Source organism: Stylophora pistillata, chromosome 8 (genome assembly GCF_964205215.1).
Source record: "Stylophora pistillata chromosome 8, jaStyPist1.2, whole genome shotgun sequence".
NCBI classification, from domain to species: domain Eukaryota; kingdom Metazoa; phylum Cnidaria; class Anthozoa; order Scleractinia; family Pocilloporidae; genus Stylophora; species Stylophora pistillata.
Genome location: NC_142526.1, coordinates 29,162,271 through 29,180,138, shown reverse-complemented (window position 1 = coordinate 29,180,138; position 17,868 = coordinate 29,162,271). Strand labels below are relative to the sequence as shown.

General features: G+C 38.1%; 1 protein-coding gene across 1 annotated transcript; it reads left to right on the top strand.

Moving 5' to 3' along the window:
* The first annotated feature begins 1,478 nt into the window (after nt 1-1,478).
* On the top strand, nt 1,479-13,390 carry LOC111323795 (eukaryotic translation initiation factor 2 subunit 3, Y-linked-like). The gene is made up of 14 exons (XM_022927232.2): nt 1,479-1,669; nt 1,774-1,837; nt 2,026-2,087; nt 4,257-4,322; nt 5,180-5,301; nt 6,658-6,752; nt 7,199-7,357; nt 8,092-8,226; nt 8,497-8,591; nt 9,534-9,678; nt 9,772-9,827; nt 10,104-10,217; nt 11,345-11,517; nt 12,796-13,390. The coding sequence occupies exons 1-14, from the start codon at nt 1,595-1,597 to the stop codon at nt 12,848-12,850; spliced, it is 1,416 nt and encodes a 471-aa protein (XP_022782967.2). The 5' UTR covers nt 1,479-1,594; the 3' UTR covers nt 12,851-13,390.
* The last annotated feature ends 4,478 nt before the right edge of the window (nt 13,391-17,868 follow it).

The window sequence follows — 17,868 nt, the reverse complement described above, 5'->3', positions numbered from 1 at the left end:
TTCCCTTTGCGTCGAAGTGTACTAAAATAAAGGGGATGAGTTTACATAGAAACTGCGGGGCTGCGTCGGCGTGGGAGTATAACAAGACAATTTGGTATTATCGACTGAGTTGATAATGTAAATTATTAAAAACTAGATCATTGGATAATGCAATTCAAGACTTTTTAGTGTCGTAGCCATTATGGTATATCACGCAATATACCATGATCTACAAATATGGCAAGTGTACGTGTCGGCTTAAAATTAAAAGGGAGCTAAAAATTTATTAAAATTTAATAATTTAATTTAACGTTTTTAACAAAACAATTATTCCACTCGCGCTTGTTGGATATGAGATTATTATAGTCACGCGCTTCGTTGGCTATCTATCATCTCATATCCAACGCGCGCTCTTGGAATAATTGTTAATTAGCCACCGTAAAAGGTTTCTAAGCTGACGTTTCGAGCATTAGCCTCTCATCAGATTATCAACTCAGATGATAAAACCAAATTATCTTGCACTAAAATAAGCTGCATGAAATAGTCATGAGGAAGAAAGGAACTTACGGAAGGGTACCCTTTTCAGGCAATCAGTTAGTGAAGCAAAGCGCAATAGTAAGCTTGCAGTGCCGTAAATAGTAGTAGAGGAGTGAACAAAGGAAAGGTTAGGAGTCTGGTTCCGACTTGATCCAAACCTCTCTCGCTTTTCACTCTTTTTTCTATATCTCCCAGCGTTAGCCCAGCTATTTGGGAGTATAAGTTCCAAGTTCCAAGTTCCAAGTTCCAAGTTCCAAGTTTCTCCCTGTTCGCGCCGATTTCTATTTCGCTACATTTGGCTAAGTAAACGCCTGGGACAGGCTAACAAAAGGGAAATCCAACAGTGATCACATTGACAGAGAGATTTGGAGAGAGAAGGCTATAAGGCTTTGAGGCCTATTATCCCAAGGCCAGGGTAGACGGAGCACAAATTGAGATCAGGATTGATCAGAAACGTGCCCTGAAAACAGTATTATTGATGGGTCATGGAACTGTTTATTTATTTTCGGTGTCGAGTGAATGAATTTTGCTATTGAGCCCCATTTACAAGCAGAGACGCCAGTTAGAATGGGATAAATTTGGGCAAGATGCCCCCTCTCATAGCATGGGCAAGCTTCTCGTGCTGTGTGCACGATACAATATAATCATTATTTGCCTTTCCCAAAGGAAAAAAAAAAACATTCCGGTCATTCCGTTGAGAAAATATATTTTCGCAGATCATTCCATCAGAAAAAACAGGTTTCAATCAGGTTATCTTTAAGAGTGAGCACCATAAGGTTGCTGCAAAGTTAATAAAGTTTAAAAATCTCCACAATTCCTCTTCTCGGGGATAAAAAAAAAAAAACTACAACAAAAAAACAAAAAACAAAAAACCACAGAACAGTGGGCTACACGGTTTTACGTTGTGTAAGACTGATGTTATGTCCTGCGGAATTTTCTACCGTGGTAGATTAGAACCCAGGTCTTTGACCACCACGTTGCATCATCCGGCGCCATCTTGTAAATGGCTTTGTGAAAGAAAAAAAAAACCTTAAAAAAAAATTTTACGTTATAGACTGAAGTGTACAGTTACATAGTGATGGCTGCAGACAATGTTTCATCTCAGACCACAACTGGACAGCCTCATTTGGCGAAGCAAGATCTAACAAAATTGGTAGAGATTGTGTTTGATCCATCTCGACAGTCACGTGTAGAGTGAAATAATTCAAGGTTGATAGGTTTGAATTACGTTTGTTCATATTTTTGCTTTTGTATTAGGATGAATCTCAGCTAAATCCTCTTACTCCCGAAGTTATCAGTCGTCAAGCAACGATCAACATCGGTAAGATATTAATATACACTACATGAAATATTTTTATAGGCTAGATGGATAGAGCCTACTTTACGATCAGAAATAAGAAGGGAGAAAGTCATCGGTGTTTTATTGATCTTAGAAAAATTTGCTATTTTTTTGCATCAGAATTACTTTTGCCACAAGGTTTTCCGTTTTTTTTTACTTTTTTTTTATAGGAACTATCGGCCATGTGGCTCACGGAAAATCAACAGTTGTCAAAGCATTATCAGGAGTACAGGTGATTTTCAATTCGTAGTCGTCCTTGTGTGATAACACTAAAGTAATGGGAGTATTCTGCTGGTGTGGGTATTGCTTGCATGTGGCTAACCGTGCAAGTAGCATTTGAACCGTGCAACTGAAGATCATCCATCAGAAGGGTTTACAGTTAAGTCACCCGAGAGTCATCTCACCCAAAGTCAAGTCGCCTGAGACCTGAGTCATGTTGCCCAAAATTTTAGTCATGTCGCCCGAAAAAAAAGGTTAAGTCGCCTGAACAAACAAATACCTAAAAGATCAGACTTACAGTCTGTAAATAGGAAATAATGTTGAGAAATCTTTATTGCAAAAGCATTCTTAGTTTCTGATTACACCATGAAGATTAAAAAAGCATTGTTCATTTGTAACAACAAAGGGAAGCATTGTTCATTTCTTACAACAAAATAAAGTTTTGTTTGGTTGGTATGTACTTGTTTTGAACTCACAGACATTTTGTACACTTAAAAAAACGTCATCTTTGTTTCTAACAATACCATGAAGACTTTGACTACACAGTAATCAATCCTGTTATCAGAATTGAAATATGTTAGAGTAACAATTCTAAAAGTGTTGTTTGTTTTGAACAACAAAGGGAGGCATTGTTCATTTCCAACAACTAAATGAAGTGCAGTTTGTTTAGTATGTACTCGTTTTGCACTCATGGATGTTTCGCACTTAAAAAAAACTTTATCTTGGTTCTAACAATAGCTTGAAGACCTTGACTACACAATAATGGATTGTACAGTCAGAATTAAAACATGTTTGAGCAACCAAACAACAAGGGGAAGCATTTGTTTCTATAATAACAAAATGCTGCGTTTTCAGCAAGGTGCATTCTTAAAGCTTGCTCTCACTTGGTGGGACATGGACCTATCCATACCGATTAGTTAGATGAATTTATTACTTTGCATTTAGCTAGGAATAAGTTTTTTTTTAGGCTTACATTAAGATTTTTTTTGCTAGTTTAATACTAATTGTTGTAATATGCTATCACAGGTTAAATTAATAAACCTATCTATTTTAAGAAGATCACAAATAGACACAGCAAACCTTTATTTCTATGCTACTTGCTACACTTTTTACTATGCGACAATGGACATCTGTTTACTGTAGTTTTCATGGTTGGGAATGCATATTTACAGACTGTAAGTCTGATATTTTAGGTATTTGTTTCTTTGGGCAACTTGACTTTTTTTTCCGGGCGACATGACTAAAATTTCAGGCAGCATGATTCAGATTTTGGGTGACACGACTCAGGTTTCAAATGACATGACTTGGGGCAAAATGACTCTTGGGCGACTTGACCATTTACTGTCAGAGGGCACACAGGCCAGAAAAAAGATTGGCCAGCAGTAAGACTCCCATGCTAACTGCAGGATTAATAGTAGTCTCTCAAGAGCTCTGACACCAACATGCACTATAAAGGTTGTTGATTCCATTGTAAGCTAGCTGATGGCAGTTATGTACTGGTCAATAATGATTAAAGTGCACCTACACCCAAAAAATTTTTTTCGCTTAACGAAGTAAGCTTATTTTTTTGAGTATTTCTGCGCAAAATTTTTTTTATTTGCTCAAATCTTCAATTTTCTATGCCCAGTCGAAATACGGAAAATCGGCCGCCATCTTGCCCCACGACCGAGTTTAAAGAAGAATGGCTCTAGCGGGTAATGTGACGTCAAATCGAGAACACGAAAGTCTGCATCTCACACATTTTCACTTGTTTGGGAAGATTGTCGTCGATATCGTCCGAAATATGCCGACTAGGTGTGTTGTATGAAGATTGTATGGAGCGCGATACCCTCTTGCAAATTTCGCAAGTTGCTACATCCTTCTACAACACACTTAGTCGGCATATTTTCGGACAATTATCGACTACAACCTTCCCAAACAAGTGAAAATGTGTGAAAAGCAGACTTTCGTGTTCTTGATTTGACGTCACATTACCCACTAGAGCCATTCCTCTTTAAACTCGGTCGTGGGGCAAGATGGCGGCCGATTTTCCGTATTTTGACTGGGCATAGAAAATTGAAGATTTGAGCAAATAAAAAAAATTTTGCGCAGAAATACTCAAAAAAATAAGCTTACTTCGTTAAGCGAAAAAAATTTTTTGGGTGTAGGTGCACTTTAAATTACTTTGTATTCCTTTTTTCAGACTGTCAGGTTTAAAAATGAACTTGAGAGAAACATTACAATCAAGCTAGGATATGCCAATGCAAAGGTAAGTCAGTGACATTCAGATCAGATTTCTCGGGTTTGATATTACTGAAGCTTCTTTGAATGTAGACTTTGTTAGACAGTAATCGTGTATATGTGGTCTAGCTGGCCATCAAAAGTAATATTTAAATAAGTGAGAGGATGGTGACCTTATAACCTGTCTCATGAATGAAATTATTTGAAAAGGCAGTTGTTGATCATTGTTGAGGATGCTGTGATTGATTTTTCCAGCACCATACTTTCTAACAACTAAAAGTAAAATTCAAGTCTTAAAGATTCTCTCTCATTAGTTAGTTTAAACTTTATACCCCCAAGATCTCACCAGTAATTCTCTTTTCTGTCTGCTATACAATTCCTATGATATTAGTTTGGAGAATCTGGTATTGGATCAACCAACAATCTCCTTGCTTATGTTTTCCTTTATCCTGATCACTTGTCTGCCTAATGTTTTCAGGGCTTGACACTAACTTTTCAACTTTCTAGTAAAGTGGCTAGTGGCATCTTGTATGTTATGACAATTTCACTTTTACTAGCCAAACTGGTTAGTGGAAATTGAAAACCACTAGCCAAAACTGAATTCTATTAGTCTGTGGCTAGTGGGCTGCCATTAGTGTTGAGCCCTGATTAAATTAAAATTTCAAGGAGAAACTCTGTCTTGGTCTCCCATGGATGTTGAAGGGTTAACAACTTGTACAACAAACGCCAGTTGTTCAAAGGTTGGATAATGTTATCCTCGGGATAAATCTCTATCTGGCGGAGGGCACAGTATCCATTGGATCACATTATATAGCCTTTGAACAACTGGGCCAAGGTGAGCGTTGTCTGGTTAATACCTCAACATAATTATTGTTTCACTGACAGATCTACAAGTGTGACAGCAGTTCATGTCCAAGGCCTAGTTGCTATCAGTCATCTGGAAGTGCAAGGGAGGATGTATTTGCTTGTGACCGTATGGGATGCAATGGAAAATTTAGATTAGTTCGGTGAGACTTGAAGTTCAATTGTAGTGAATAATTGCATTTCATGCTGGAATAAATTGTCATTTAACTGCTTAGGAAACATGGAGGATATTCAGAAGACTCAAAATCCAATTGCCAGTTGTCCAATCATGATTGGTAGATCTAAACAGTCAATTTATTTTCTTTCTTTTAAAGCACTTGATAGTTGTTGTAAGGGCTGAAAGTTTCTAAGGAAACTGTTTGGGGCTGTTGGTGGGGGTAATGAAATAATTTGAATATATCAACAAAGTTGAAATGGTAAATTGGCCACCGTTACGGTTTCAAAAGCTAATGTTTTGAGCGTTAGCCCTTCGTTGGAGCAAATGGAAAGAAACTTTGCTCCCACGAAGGGCTAACGCTCGAAATGTCAGCTTTTATAATCGTAACGGTGGCCAATTTACCATTTCAACTTTGTTGGTATATTTAAATGATAGTTGTTGTCGTTAGATGACAAAATATTTTCTTACTTGGGCTTTCAGCTGTGGAATTCCCCCTCTTGTGAGCAAGAGTATCAGACTCAACTGACTTTGTAGTTGCAGCTGACATGGGGCACATTCATTAGCATGTTGGACACTGACCCTTATGTGCCTCTCTCTATTCAGGAGGAAAAACAGCACTACCCTTGGTTACTTCATGCCATAAATGAAGATCCAAACCCATATTATTTTAAGTTACTACTTTGCAACCTAAAATCACGACCAAAAAATTGATAAGAAAAGGGATAAAAAGAAAAAGACATTTTGTGCGGTTTAAATTTATCACTTGGGCTTTCCACTGGAAACACCCGAGTTGAAATTCAGTCACAAATTGCGGTCAAGTCCTTAACATGCGTGCATGATGTTTGGATTCTGACGCATGCAGAACGTTTTGACTGATGAGCATATGGCATGGTGTAATGGTGGAAGAAGAGAAGTTTTAGTGGTTCAAAATCAGCATGGATACTCTGTATAATATGCTCAAAACGCATACAAAATATGCACACAGTGTTCATGGTAGACCCACACTAAAAGATATCAAGTGTTTCTGGAATGGGTCGGTCTGTGAGCCTTGAAAGAGATCTCTTTCTGAGCAAACATTCCTGAGTGAACTTTTCATCAAGACACATGCTATATGAACTGAGCTACGGTATCTAATGTTTATCGAGAGAAGCATAAACACATATCTCATCGTGTATGTAGATGTGATCGTCAACCAAGCAGAATATACAAACACAGGCACAAAAAAAAAGTTTCTTTCCAAGAGAAAGCCCAAGTGAATGCAAAAATGCATCTAGTAATTTATAGAGTCAGCTTTTTAATTCATGTAGCTCTAATCAGTACTTGTGGTTCCATTTCTTTTCAGACATGTGTCATTTGTTGATTGTCCTGGCCACGATATTCTTATGGCCACAATGTTGAATGGAGCAGCTGTTATGGATGCTGCTCTTTTACTGATAGGTTGGTGTTCAACTTTGTTCTCTTTTTATTAGGGTATTGTCACTGTTACAAAATAGAATTAATGAAGGGTACAAAACTTTTTTGCCCTCAGAGAAAGGATTTTGTTGAAATCAAATTTATGAACAGTAGTGGAAATGTTATCCAGATAGCAGAATGAATGGTTGGATAAAATCAATGAAAAGGATATTAGAAAATGTGAATGACCATAGCACTGTAAAACTGACTTTGATCAGTTAAATGTCAAATTTTGAGTGTCTCAAATATGTTTTTTTTTTTGGGAAAGCTATGACCTCTTGTGAGCACCTCAGACCAAAAGATTTCAAAATTTCAAAATTGAATGCTATTGTACCATGTTAGAGTTCCAAGCATCTAATGATGACATCTGTAACTTCTTCATTATTTAGTTTTAGTTAAGATTGAATAGTCTTTGTTTCTTTTTATCCAAGCTGGAAATGAATCTTGTCCTCAGCCTCAGACTTCAGAACATCTGGCAGCCATTGAAATAATGAAGCTAAAGCATATAATTATCCTTCAAAACAAGATTGATCTTGTCAAGGAGAGCCAGGCTAAAGAACAATATGAACAGATTCTCCAGTTTGTTCAGGGTGAGAATAAACTGTGTATAGTATGAAAAGTGCTACTTACATTACAGTGTGGAATCAGGCAGGCTGTTTATTTTGCATCCATGATCAGAGAATTCAGTATTAAATTTTGATGGCCTGAAACACAGTAGAACCCCACTTATTTAATCTCAGTTAACTCAAATGCCCTGCCAACTGGAACAAAATGCCATTTTCCTTGGATTTGACCTTATTGTCAGTCATTCACGTTTTGCTAACCCATTTAAAGTTGGTTCCCTCCAACTCCCTGTTGACTTCAATGGATTCTAATTTGACTCAAATTTACCCTGATAACTCAAAATTTATGCAAATGTATTTGTAAAGACTTCCTCAATAGTTAATTCTTAGACTTCTAAGTACACTGCAATAACACGAATTGAACTTGGAAATTCCCTGAGAGCATTAGTGAACTTTGCAAAACACATACGTCCAAAAAGCCTTATCTTCTGTGCAAACTTCTCAACAAAACTGTCATTAAAAACGGATGATAAACATGAAACATTAATATATAAATAATTTATTTAAAGTTGATAATGTAGGAAGTGGTTGCCCAATCTTTCGAGCCAGTGGCTCATGTTTAAAAACACTTGACTCCAGATCACAGCAGGATACTTCAAATTGAGTACCAATCCCAGTAGCTAACAAGGTTCTACTATATAGCAAGGCATTGCTGGATACTTACATGTCAATTTTTTTTCTTTTTCTAATTTTATTTTTAGGAACTATAGCTGAAGGAGCCCCTGTGGTTCCAATTTCAGCTCAGCTAAAGTACAACATAGAAGTCATCTGTGAATACATCTGTAAGAAGATCCCAGTACCTGTCAGAAATTTCACCTCCAGTGCTAAACTCATAGGTATGCAGCACAGTTTCTTGAAAGGGTTCTGTCGACAGAATTGCAATAATTGGTGTTTATGTTGTAGTTCAATTTTATCCTTGGTTCAAATTTTATTTTCCTTTGTTTCAAACTCATTATCATACATTAACATGACCAAGAATAAAGGAAAATAAGATTTGAACCAAGTATAAAATTGAACTACAACATCTACATGGAAAAGGTATGTCTTTTCCATGATATTTCTCATAAAACCTAGTTGTTACTATTAATTTATGTCATGGTGTTTAGTTATCAGATCTTTTGACGTAAACAAACCAGGATGTGAGGTAGAGGAACTCAAAGGTGGTGTTGCTGGGGGAAGCATACTATGTGGAGTTCTTAGAGTAAGTTTATGATGAAAACTTTCTTATCTCCCTTAATGTATAGTTGTTTGTCAGATATACCTTCTGATATTCTTACAAACCTTTCTTTCATTTTTATTTATATCTTCCCTTATCGTAGGAAATTAACATCAGTGGTAATTAACTGTTCAACTGATCAATGAACGCTGAAGTAGAGTTACCCTTGTATATGGATGATTAAACATCCTTTTGAAGTTCTGTATTCTTGTTTGAGTAGTCCAAGATCTTAAAGTGCCACTACGACGAAAATTTTTGTCTCTGGTTTTGACATTTTTTAGCGCCGATCAAGTTAATATGGTTAGAATTGTTCTATGGGATAGTTTTTAGGTTGATGGAAGCGAAATACGCCTTGATATAGCTGGCTGAAATTCACGAAAAACCCGTCCGCCATTACTCAGCTCGCAACCGAGAGCCAGTGACTGAACTGAAAAGCGGTTTTATGCATGAGTTGGCCTGTGATGTCATATGCGCACTTTTGCATCGCGCTTCGTGTGTTGTGAGAGATTCCACAGTGGAAATCTAGGCGTTTTATAAGATGTATTCTTGCTTGTATTCTTCTTCCAAATGGCATGCAAATTTAGCCACGTTTTTTAGGTTGAGCTGCGCATATGACGTCACTTCTGAAAGGCTCCAACTAGTGCTAACTCATTTTGCCACACTCGGCCATTTTTTAATTGAGTAATGGCGGGTGACCAAAAACGAAAAACAAGGTTGAAATAATCATGCTTCCCATGAGAATTTTGGGATTAAACTTGGGATGGTAAGTGTTTCTTACTTCTAGTTTCCAGAAGTGAAAAGAAAAGGCAATGCGAAATTTTGATCATAGTGGCACTTTTAACGATTGGATGCAATCCAGGAAAGCTGGTAAAGAAGAAGAAAGTTGTAGCATGAGTGTTAAGTGTTTGATTTGATATTTATTTGCAGGTGAACCAGGAAATAGAAGTGAGGCCTGGTATTGTTTCAAAGGACAGTGAGGGAAAACTGCAGTGCCGTGCCATTTTCTCATGCATTGTGTCTTTGTTTGCTGAGCAGAATGATCTTCAGTTTGCTGTGCCTGGAGGGCTAATTGGTAGGATGATTGATTTTTTTAATCTCCTTGAAAGTAATAGTCAGTTATTAATTTTGGAAACAATGGCGGTTCAACTTGTATGTCTTTATTTAGGTGTTGGCACAAAGATTGACCCCACGTTATGCCGAGCAGACAGGATGGTAGGACAGGTGTGTATCAGATATGTAATGTATGTAAGAAAAAATTTAGGTATTTGGTTTCCAACCAAGTATACCTGGGGTCATTTTTTAGGGCCATAATCTGCACAATATGTACCAATACTTTTTTAAAATATACCAGTAGTGATTTATTGATTTAAGATGTTTTTACCTAGAGAATATTTCAGAAATTTATGATGCTCTAGGATTTAAATATTTAAATTGTACCTGTTAGTATCATGTTATTGATATTAATTTTCATACCCTTGGGTTTATTTGTTGAGTCAGGTTTTGGGTGCTGTTGGGACCCTCCCTGAGATTTACACAGAGTTGGAAATTAACTACTTCTTGCTGAGAAGACTGCTGGGAGTAAGGACTGAAGGCGACAAGAAAGGAGCCAAGGTATTGCACAGGAAATCATAACCTGGATATTGTGAGACTCAAAAGTAACCATATCTCCATTTTTGGAACTTGAGGAATTTTTACCTTTAAATTTTTTATTTTTGTTAATTTGAGGTCAGGAAAGGATAAATTTTACCTAACTTTCCATGAATCCTAATTTTGAGTTAGATGTTTCCCATAATTTTAAATCTCTGAATAATTTAGTCCCTTCTTATCTTAGTGATTTGTTAACACCGTATATCCCCAGTCGTAGTCTCAGGTCATCTAAACAGTCTCTTCTAGTTGTCCCTAGGTCTATTCAAAAGTCTTATAGTGACAGAGCTTTCGCGGTGACTGCCCCACGGTTGTGGAATGCTCTGCCCATTCATATGAGACAGCCTGGCTTTTCTTTGGCTGCTTTTAAGAAATGTCTGAAGACTTACCTTTTTAAAAAAGCTTTCTTTTCAAATATTTTGTGATTTTATTTGATTGTTTGTCTTAATTATTTTGTCTTTAGTGAATTTTAACTCAGTATTGTAAAGCGCCATAGAGCAGTCGGATATGGCGCTATTTAAGTCCATTATTTATTATTTATTTATTAATGATCCTGCCATTTTTGGTACAAATTACTGTGTTTGTTTTGATTTAATGTTATTTATGATTGTTTTGGGTAACATGACCAACGTACTCCACTTCCCTATGCAAGTTCATTTTGAACGAAAGTTTTTGTATGTATGTGTGCAGTTACTTAGGCCATGAGAACTCAATCAGAATTAAAATTATCTGACCTATATAATTCAATTGTTTACAATAAGAGCGATTTTCAATTAAGCCTCAAAAAAATCTCAGATTGCTTTCGATTTTGATTTACTTCGCTTTATGATTGGTCCAGAAAACTCGGGTCATCCTCTCGACCAATCAGATTCAAAACTAAAACTAAAACTAATCGCGACTTGGTAACCCGTGTATTCCCGCGCTTTAAGCCATTTACTTGTTTTTACTTTGTGCTCTCATTAGCTCTGTGATATTTTCCTTTCCTCTGATTAGCTGTTGTGATTTCTTTGGTTTTTGTTTTGCAACGCTCTATCAAAATGCGCTAAATTCCACATGGCTGTGAGGGTTGTTAATTGAAGCTTTGTTTTCTGCAGGTACAAAAGTTGTCTAAGAATGAAGTGTTGATGGTGAACATTGGTTCTCTGTCCACGGGAGGTCGTGTGTTGGCAGTCAAAGCAGATTTGGCTAAAATAGTGCTGACTCAGCCCGTTTGCACTGAGATCGGAGAGAAGATTGCGCTTAGTAGAAGAGTTGAAAAACACTGGAGGTTTGTTTGTTCACAAATACGCGTACAATGCGCGCTCCTCAAATGTTACTGCTGTTGTCGTTTCAGAAACCAAAAAGGTTCACACCTAAGGCCACTTTTTCCACTTCACTCTAATTACTTCAGTTGAGTGTTGAAAGTAATTGGTGGTTGCATTTAATAATTTGCTTTATGATTGGTCTAAAAACTTCCGCTACCCTCCCCACCGATCAGATGCAAGACTGAGACTATGGTGATTCGAGTTTGAGTTGGGGTTCCGATTGGCTCCATATGATGCTGTCTTTGTTCCGATTGGCCAATGTGGTTCCTTTGAACTTGGTTTTACGCCACTCAGTTGAAACGCGCTTTTCCGTGGCTATGGTCCAAAATTTATTCCAAACGAGCAACATGGAATGTGATGAAAATATAGAGACGGGCGGTCAGATAGAAGTTTTCAAATCTTGCAACTTGATGTTGAAAGTCTCTTATTCTGATTTCCTGGCTCAGTAGATCCCATTCCCATACTCAAAAGGCAAGAAAAAAAGATACATTATAGAAATAGCCTTTTAAAAATGGGACCTTATCTAGCTTGCTAGGATAGTAGTTAAAGTAGTGTGATAAAAGCAGTTATCTCGAAGAGATGTGAAGGGGTGGGGGGTGAGGGGAGTTGCCATACTGAAAGTCTTTAGCACGCTAAACAACAGACGTGTTTAGTTACAATGATGATAAGGTTGAGATCGGACGTCAGCATTATCAGGCGCCTCTGGTAGCCGCTTCAGTCCATGTAACGATCTCACCTTCCCACCCATCCCACCCCAGGGGAGGACATCCACGACAGTAATCTCGTGTGTGGGAAATTAACGTCTCCTACCCCTTACCCTGCAGGAGACGGGGCCTACGGTTTATTCGTCCTTATCCGAGAAGACTAGAATTTCTTGATATTATAGAAAGGTAGCAAATTCTCCTCAGTTATTTTAAGTATTGGTCCGGCCGGGGCTCGAACCCTCGACCTTCCGCACAACACAATCCAGCGCTCTAACCAATTGAGCCAACTGGGAGGCGGTTACTCGCAGACGGCAACTTCTAGGTATTTGTATTGAATTTGATTTGACTTCCCAACGCCAAAACCATCTTCACAGCCTATCATACAACTCGTATCTTCAACTGTGATATTGCTATTTTTTAGTTCAGGTCTCAGTAATCTGTCATACTCACTAAACCATCAAGCCCGTGAGGAAAGACCTTGTTTACCCACACCATAAGCTGTCATTGAACCCGTGAAACTTCTGTTCTACATTTCAGGTTAATTGGATGGGGCCAAATCAGACGAGGAGTTACCATTAAACCAGAATCGTAGGATAAAGCAGCAGAAGTTATGTAGTTTTAAAGAATCGAGATCATCAAGAAAGGCTTCTTTCGAGAACGTGTCCTATGGCCGTGCTTTAGTAAACTCAATGAATGTCCCACTATCGTCTTTATAGGTCTTTATGAAGAGAATCCTGATTTGAAGATTTATCAACATGAGGACATTATTTCTTGTACAGAAAATACTGTAAGCTTACATAAAAAGTTCATGAAATCTTAAGCTGAACTGTGTGATCTAAACTGAGATTTGGAAGTCGCTAGTTTTTTTTATCTGGCTCAGTTTTGGTTTGTCACGCATTACTTCTCCGTTCTTGGAGACGTCACATCACTTCTCTTCATCGATGAAAAAAACAGCGTGACGTCCAAGACACTTGGAATGTTGTGTGAAAAACAGATAGGAAACATTTCGTGCGAAAGCCCAGATAACGGTTGCTAAGGAGACGAACGATTTGAAACGCTAGAGTGATCAAAAATCCTCTGTCAGGGTAATTCAGACACAGTATATCGTAATAAACATAACAATCTATTTTAATTGTTTCAATTTCTTTTTCACTGACGAGACTCAAAGGGGGTTTGAAAATGAAATGTTACCAGAAAGGTTCATCTAAGGGAAAAAATTATCGAGGGGTGCTTTCGATCCAAGTCGCCATCACCTCCTCGTCCTATCCCAGTTTCCATAACAGTGAACGATCATTACTCCTCCCTAACGGATGAAACCCATTAATTTCGTCAGGTTTTTATGACAGTTTACCAGAACCCTTTTGGTACCCCTTTGTTCAGAGATGAACTCTTGAGAGTTCATGTCTTGCCTGGGAACACAACACAATGACCCGTTTAGGGTTAGAACCCAAACCTCTCCAGAGCAAATCCGAAAGCAGCAGCCCATCGTTACCGCGAACTAATGATCTTCAGCTTTCTGTTGTGCCGGATACGATGTACGGCCATAATGGGCATTGTCCGTTTAACACTGCTCGTCAACCCGGAAATGCACTGTGAATTCTGCAACCAGTTGGACTCATTAATTTTACATGTAAATCTATTTTTTTTTTTCAATTGATGTATTGGCACATCATTCTTACCGATTGGTTCGCACGTGTCTCAAAGAAGTAAATTAAATTAGGAGCTCCCCTGTACTAAGAAGGTTGTATATGAGATGGTCCTGAGTCTTCTCTCGATCTGTTTAGTTGCGAGCCACGGAATGCGGTTGGATCGAAAGCATAATTCGATGCCTGCTGATAAAGATTTTTTGTCATCAAGGCCTGTACTTAGTTATGCGGTACCGGCGTTCTATTACTCGCTGCCATTGTATCTCAAGACGGAACTGGAGCGTGTCCAGAAAAGGGCGCTGGCTATTATTTTCCTGGGGATAGATTACAGCGATGTCAGCACTAAACTACCAAGCATTGAACGTTACAATGGAAAATATTTGTAAGAAGACCTTTAATTCTATTTTAAATGATTAGAGTAACCGGTTAAGAAATCTTTTACCCTCAGCCCATAAGTCGTCTTACCATCTAAGACGATGCAGGCGTTTTGAAACACCAAGGTGGAAAACAAATAAGTTCAGGGACACATTTTTAATGAAATCTTGTATTGACCATGATATTATATAAATATAGCTTTATTATTTTTAATAATAGGTTTCATCATTTTACAGTGTTCAATTTCACTTTTGGGCTTATTATTATTCTTTCATTAGTCATACTATTAGATATTCTGTTACAAGTTTTGTAAATTCGCAATTCAGCCCCTTAGAGGGCTGCCATGCATTTATTTGTGAAATAAACCTTTAAACCATGAAATAAACCTTTAAGGAAGGTTGTATGATGAAGCAATTCGTCTCGGTCGAGAGATTCATTAGATATCTTTCCTGACTTTCTCAGCTCTTCTTGTCCTTTTAAGCTTCCACGAGAGATACCTGTTACCAACCGAGTTTGAGGTCCCTAATGTAAATTACAGACCGAGGTTTTGCGTTCGGATTTATGGGCCGCGCTTCGAGCTCGGGCCCTAAATCCGTGCGGAAAAATCCGGGCTCCGTAAGTTACGATACGGACCGACAAAGCGAGGTTAGTAAGATATTCGCTGTATCTGTGAGTTCAAATAGAAGGGGAAGATTCCAATTCAAACAAACTTTTGGATTTAGCGGGCCGTACAGTGAAATACGGCTTGCTAAATTTACCAGTCATAGAACACGTACCAACTGAGAGATATTTAACAATTATTATCCAACTACACCTAGACGAGTACAAATAACGCCATAGACGAGTACAAATATCACGCGGTATTTGTACTCGTCTATTGTAGTACCGGTTAAACAGGTTTTCTCGCATCGCGCAAGCGAAGAATTGGATTGTAGGTACGGAAAAAAAAAACAAATGGCGGACAATTTGAATCATGTTTCCGACGACGAAGAGTCAGAATGGCTGGCAAATATAGGTCCAAGTTCATTAGATGAATCGAACGAAGAAAAACAGCTTGACGACCAGAAAATTTCTTCATTTAATGAAGAAAATAGAAACAGCGACACAACAACGCGCCAATTCCGTTCCGCTTCGCATACTTCTGTCACGCATTTCCCGTAAATAAATATCCGCGAAATTCGCCCGCACTGAAATAACAGTTTGGCGTGTTGGATAATAAATAACTTATTAGACGTTTTGTTGTGTAGTATCGCTGAGTATTTTTACTCGTTATTTGTATTTTGACTCGCCCTACGGGCTCGTCAAAATACGGCACAACTCGTAAAAATACTCAGCGATACTACACAACAAAACGTCTAATAAGATATATTTATTCCACGAGCGCGCGTTGGATATGATCATTAGATGATAGATAGCCAACGAGGCGCGTAGCGCCGAGTTGGCTATAATCATCTGATATCCAACAAGCACGAGTGGAATAATTGTTTCATTAAAAAAAAATGCCCCCAAGATATTAGACAAATCTTCTCGACTTTATTTTGTATGAAGAAACCGGATGTTACAATGTACAGATATTAGATTATGGTATATTGGTTCATATACCATAATGGCTAAGCCAATAAAAAATCTTAAATTGCATTATCCAATAATCCAGTTTTTAAAAACTATAGATGGTTCTAAGTTGCATACAGCATGCGGGGCTTTAACGAAGATAAAATACAAGCAGCACAGAGATTTCGACTGAGTGTCGTAAAAACAAAACCAAGGTTATCCCAACAGCCAATAAGAAGCAGGAAAATACTTTTTAAAGCCAATGAAAATTCAAAGTAAAAATGATCAAAATTGCTAAAGCGCGGGAAAACACGGGTGGCCAACTCAAGGTTGGTTATAGGTTTGATTCTGATTGGTTGAGAGAGCAGCGCGACTCTTCTGGACCAATCACAGAGCGAGGCAATTCCGGATTACTTTCGACACTTCATTGAAAAACTGCTCCACGATGGCTTCCTGTTTCGTCTTTTGTCAAGTTGTTCTATATCACACGGATACTGGCATGAGAGTTCTGTGAACCTTTCGATTATCCTGAACTTTTCTTTTACATATCTATGGAATAGAAAGCAAAACTGAATTGGCTCATTGTAAAAATTGTATTTTCTTCCGTTGCGCGATAAGCATCGAAACCGGAAAATCCGGGAACACATATATCTGTTGATATCCAATTTCCCGATAGGCATGGGCAAGAGTCCTCCGCTGACCAATCACAGATCAAATGCAATCATTACTTTTCATTACCTCTTGACTCCACCGAATAGATGTAATATTATTGAGCACCGCGTGGTGAATAATGAGCCCAAGGTCGTACTGTACAGCACGTTGCTCCAAGTTTGATATCGAGGCTGCCATAGATATGCAGACTGCTTGATATTTCTTGATTCACTGAAAGGTCAAGTTCATCTTGAATTGATACAATTTTTTAGCTGCCTTTAGCGGAAAGATAAAGCCATCTTAGCAGGCTTCGCTGTTATCTCGTAAATCATGGCAGCGAGATTTTAAACGAACTTATTGCACAGCTATTGATGCTTGGAGATTTCTTAGGCTACAGTGTCTCCAGTGTTTAAACTGAGTACTTCGCGTGGAAATAATTTAAAAATTGATTTAGTGTATTTTGTTCCAGCTAAGGTACTTGAATTATCTCAGCCTGTGTGTCTGCTTGAATTTAAATCTAGAGGCTTCCATGATCCAGTGTTTGAAATTAGGTTTTTGAATCTCGACTTTTACTCTCAGGGTTATGGTTTAGTATGAATCAAAGAACTAAAAGCTTGCTTCCTTGAGTAGTCTCCTTTTCGAACGACTCTCCAATATTTACCGACTCCTTAGTTTGTATCTGATGAGGCAGAACTGATCGCACGTGACAGTCTCGTGTCACTCAGGATTGCATAATACACTGGAGGCCGTGCAAAGTTTAATGCCTTCCGAGTTACCTTCATCTGTTAAAAGTTGCCCTCGTGAGCAAGTTTCATTTTGTTTCTAGAAACGTCGTGAATCTTCTGTATACTCATCATAATTTAATCTTCCCATTCATAAATCTAAGCAGCACATGTAGCAGCTTTTCACTTTCATTGCCTATGCTTCTAATATTTATTTATAGATTTCGGTAGCGAAGAAACAAAGCTTTCGCCATCTCCGTAAACTCTCGAACTAGAATCTTTCTCATTATAAGTTGCCGCAAATATTGTTGTGTGTTTTTTCTGTCAGTTGTGTAATCTTTAGTGCGTAACTCGCATGCGATATACTAATTCAATCTTTTCACAGGAACCATCGGATCAAGTCGACCTGGGTCAAAACTGGATATAGACCTCAACTCTCCCTTTATCACAAGCCAATCACATTGAACGACTAGGAACCAATTTGACGCGTGTGGTTGATTTCAGACTGCTATACGCCAGCGAAGGAATCAATAACAAAGGTGGTCAGCGCAAATCGATTGGAAACCTGACATGTTATGCGCAAGCGCATGGAAATTTAACACGTGTCACTTTTCCTTAAAAGGGCATAAGACGCCTACGCACAGTATCATTTCATCATAACCTGG

Coding starts and splice junctions, on each gene's coding strand:
- LOC111323795 (XM_022927232.2), top strand. CDS start 1,595: ATGGCTGCAGACAATGTTTCATCTCAGACCACAACTGGACAGCCTCAT. Junction 7,358..8,091: donor GATTCTCCAGTTTGTTCAGG/GTGAGAATAAAC, acceptor TTTTATTTTTAG/GAACTATAGCTGAAGGAGCC. Junction 10,218..11,344: donor GCGACAAGAAAGGAGCCAAG/GTATTGCACAGG, acceptor TGTTTTCTGCAG/GTACAAAAGTTGTCTAAGAA.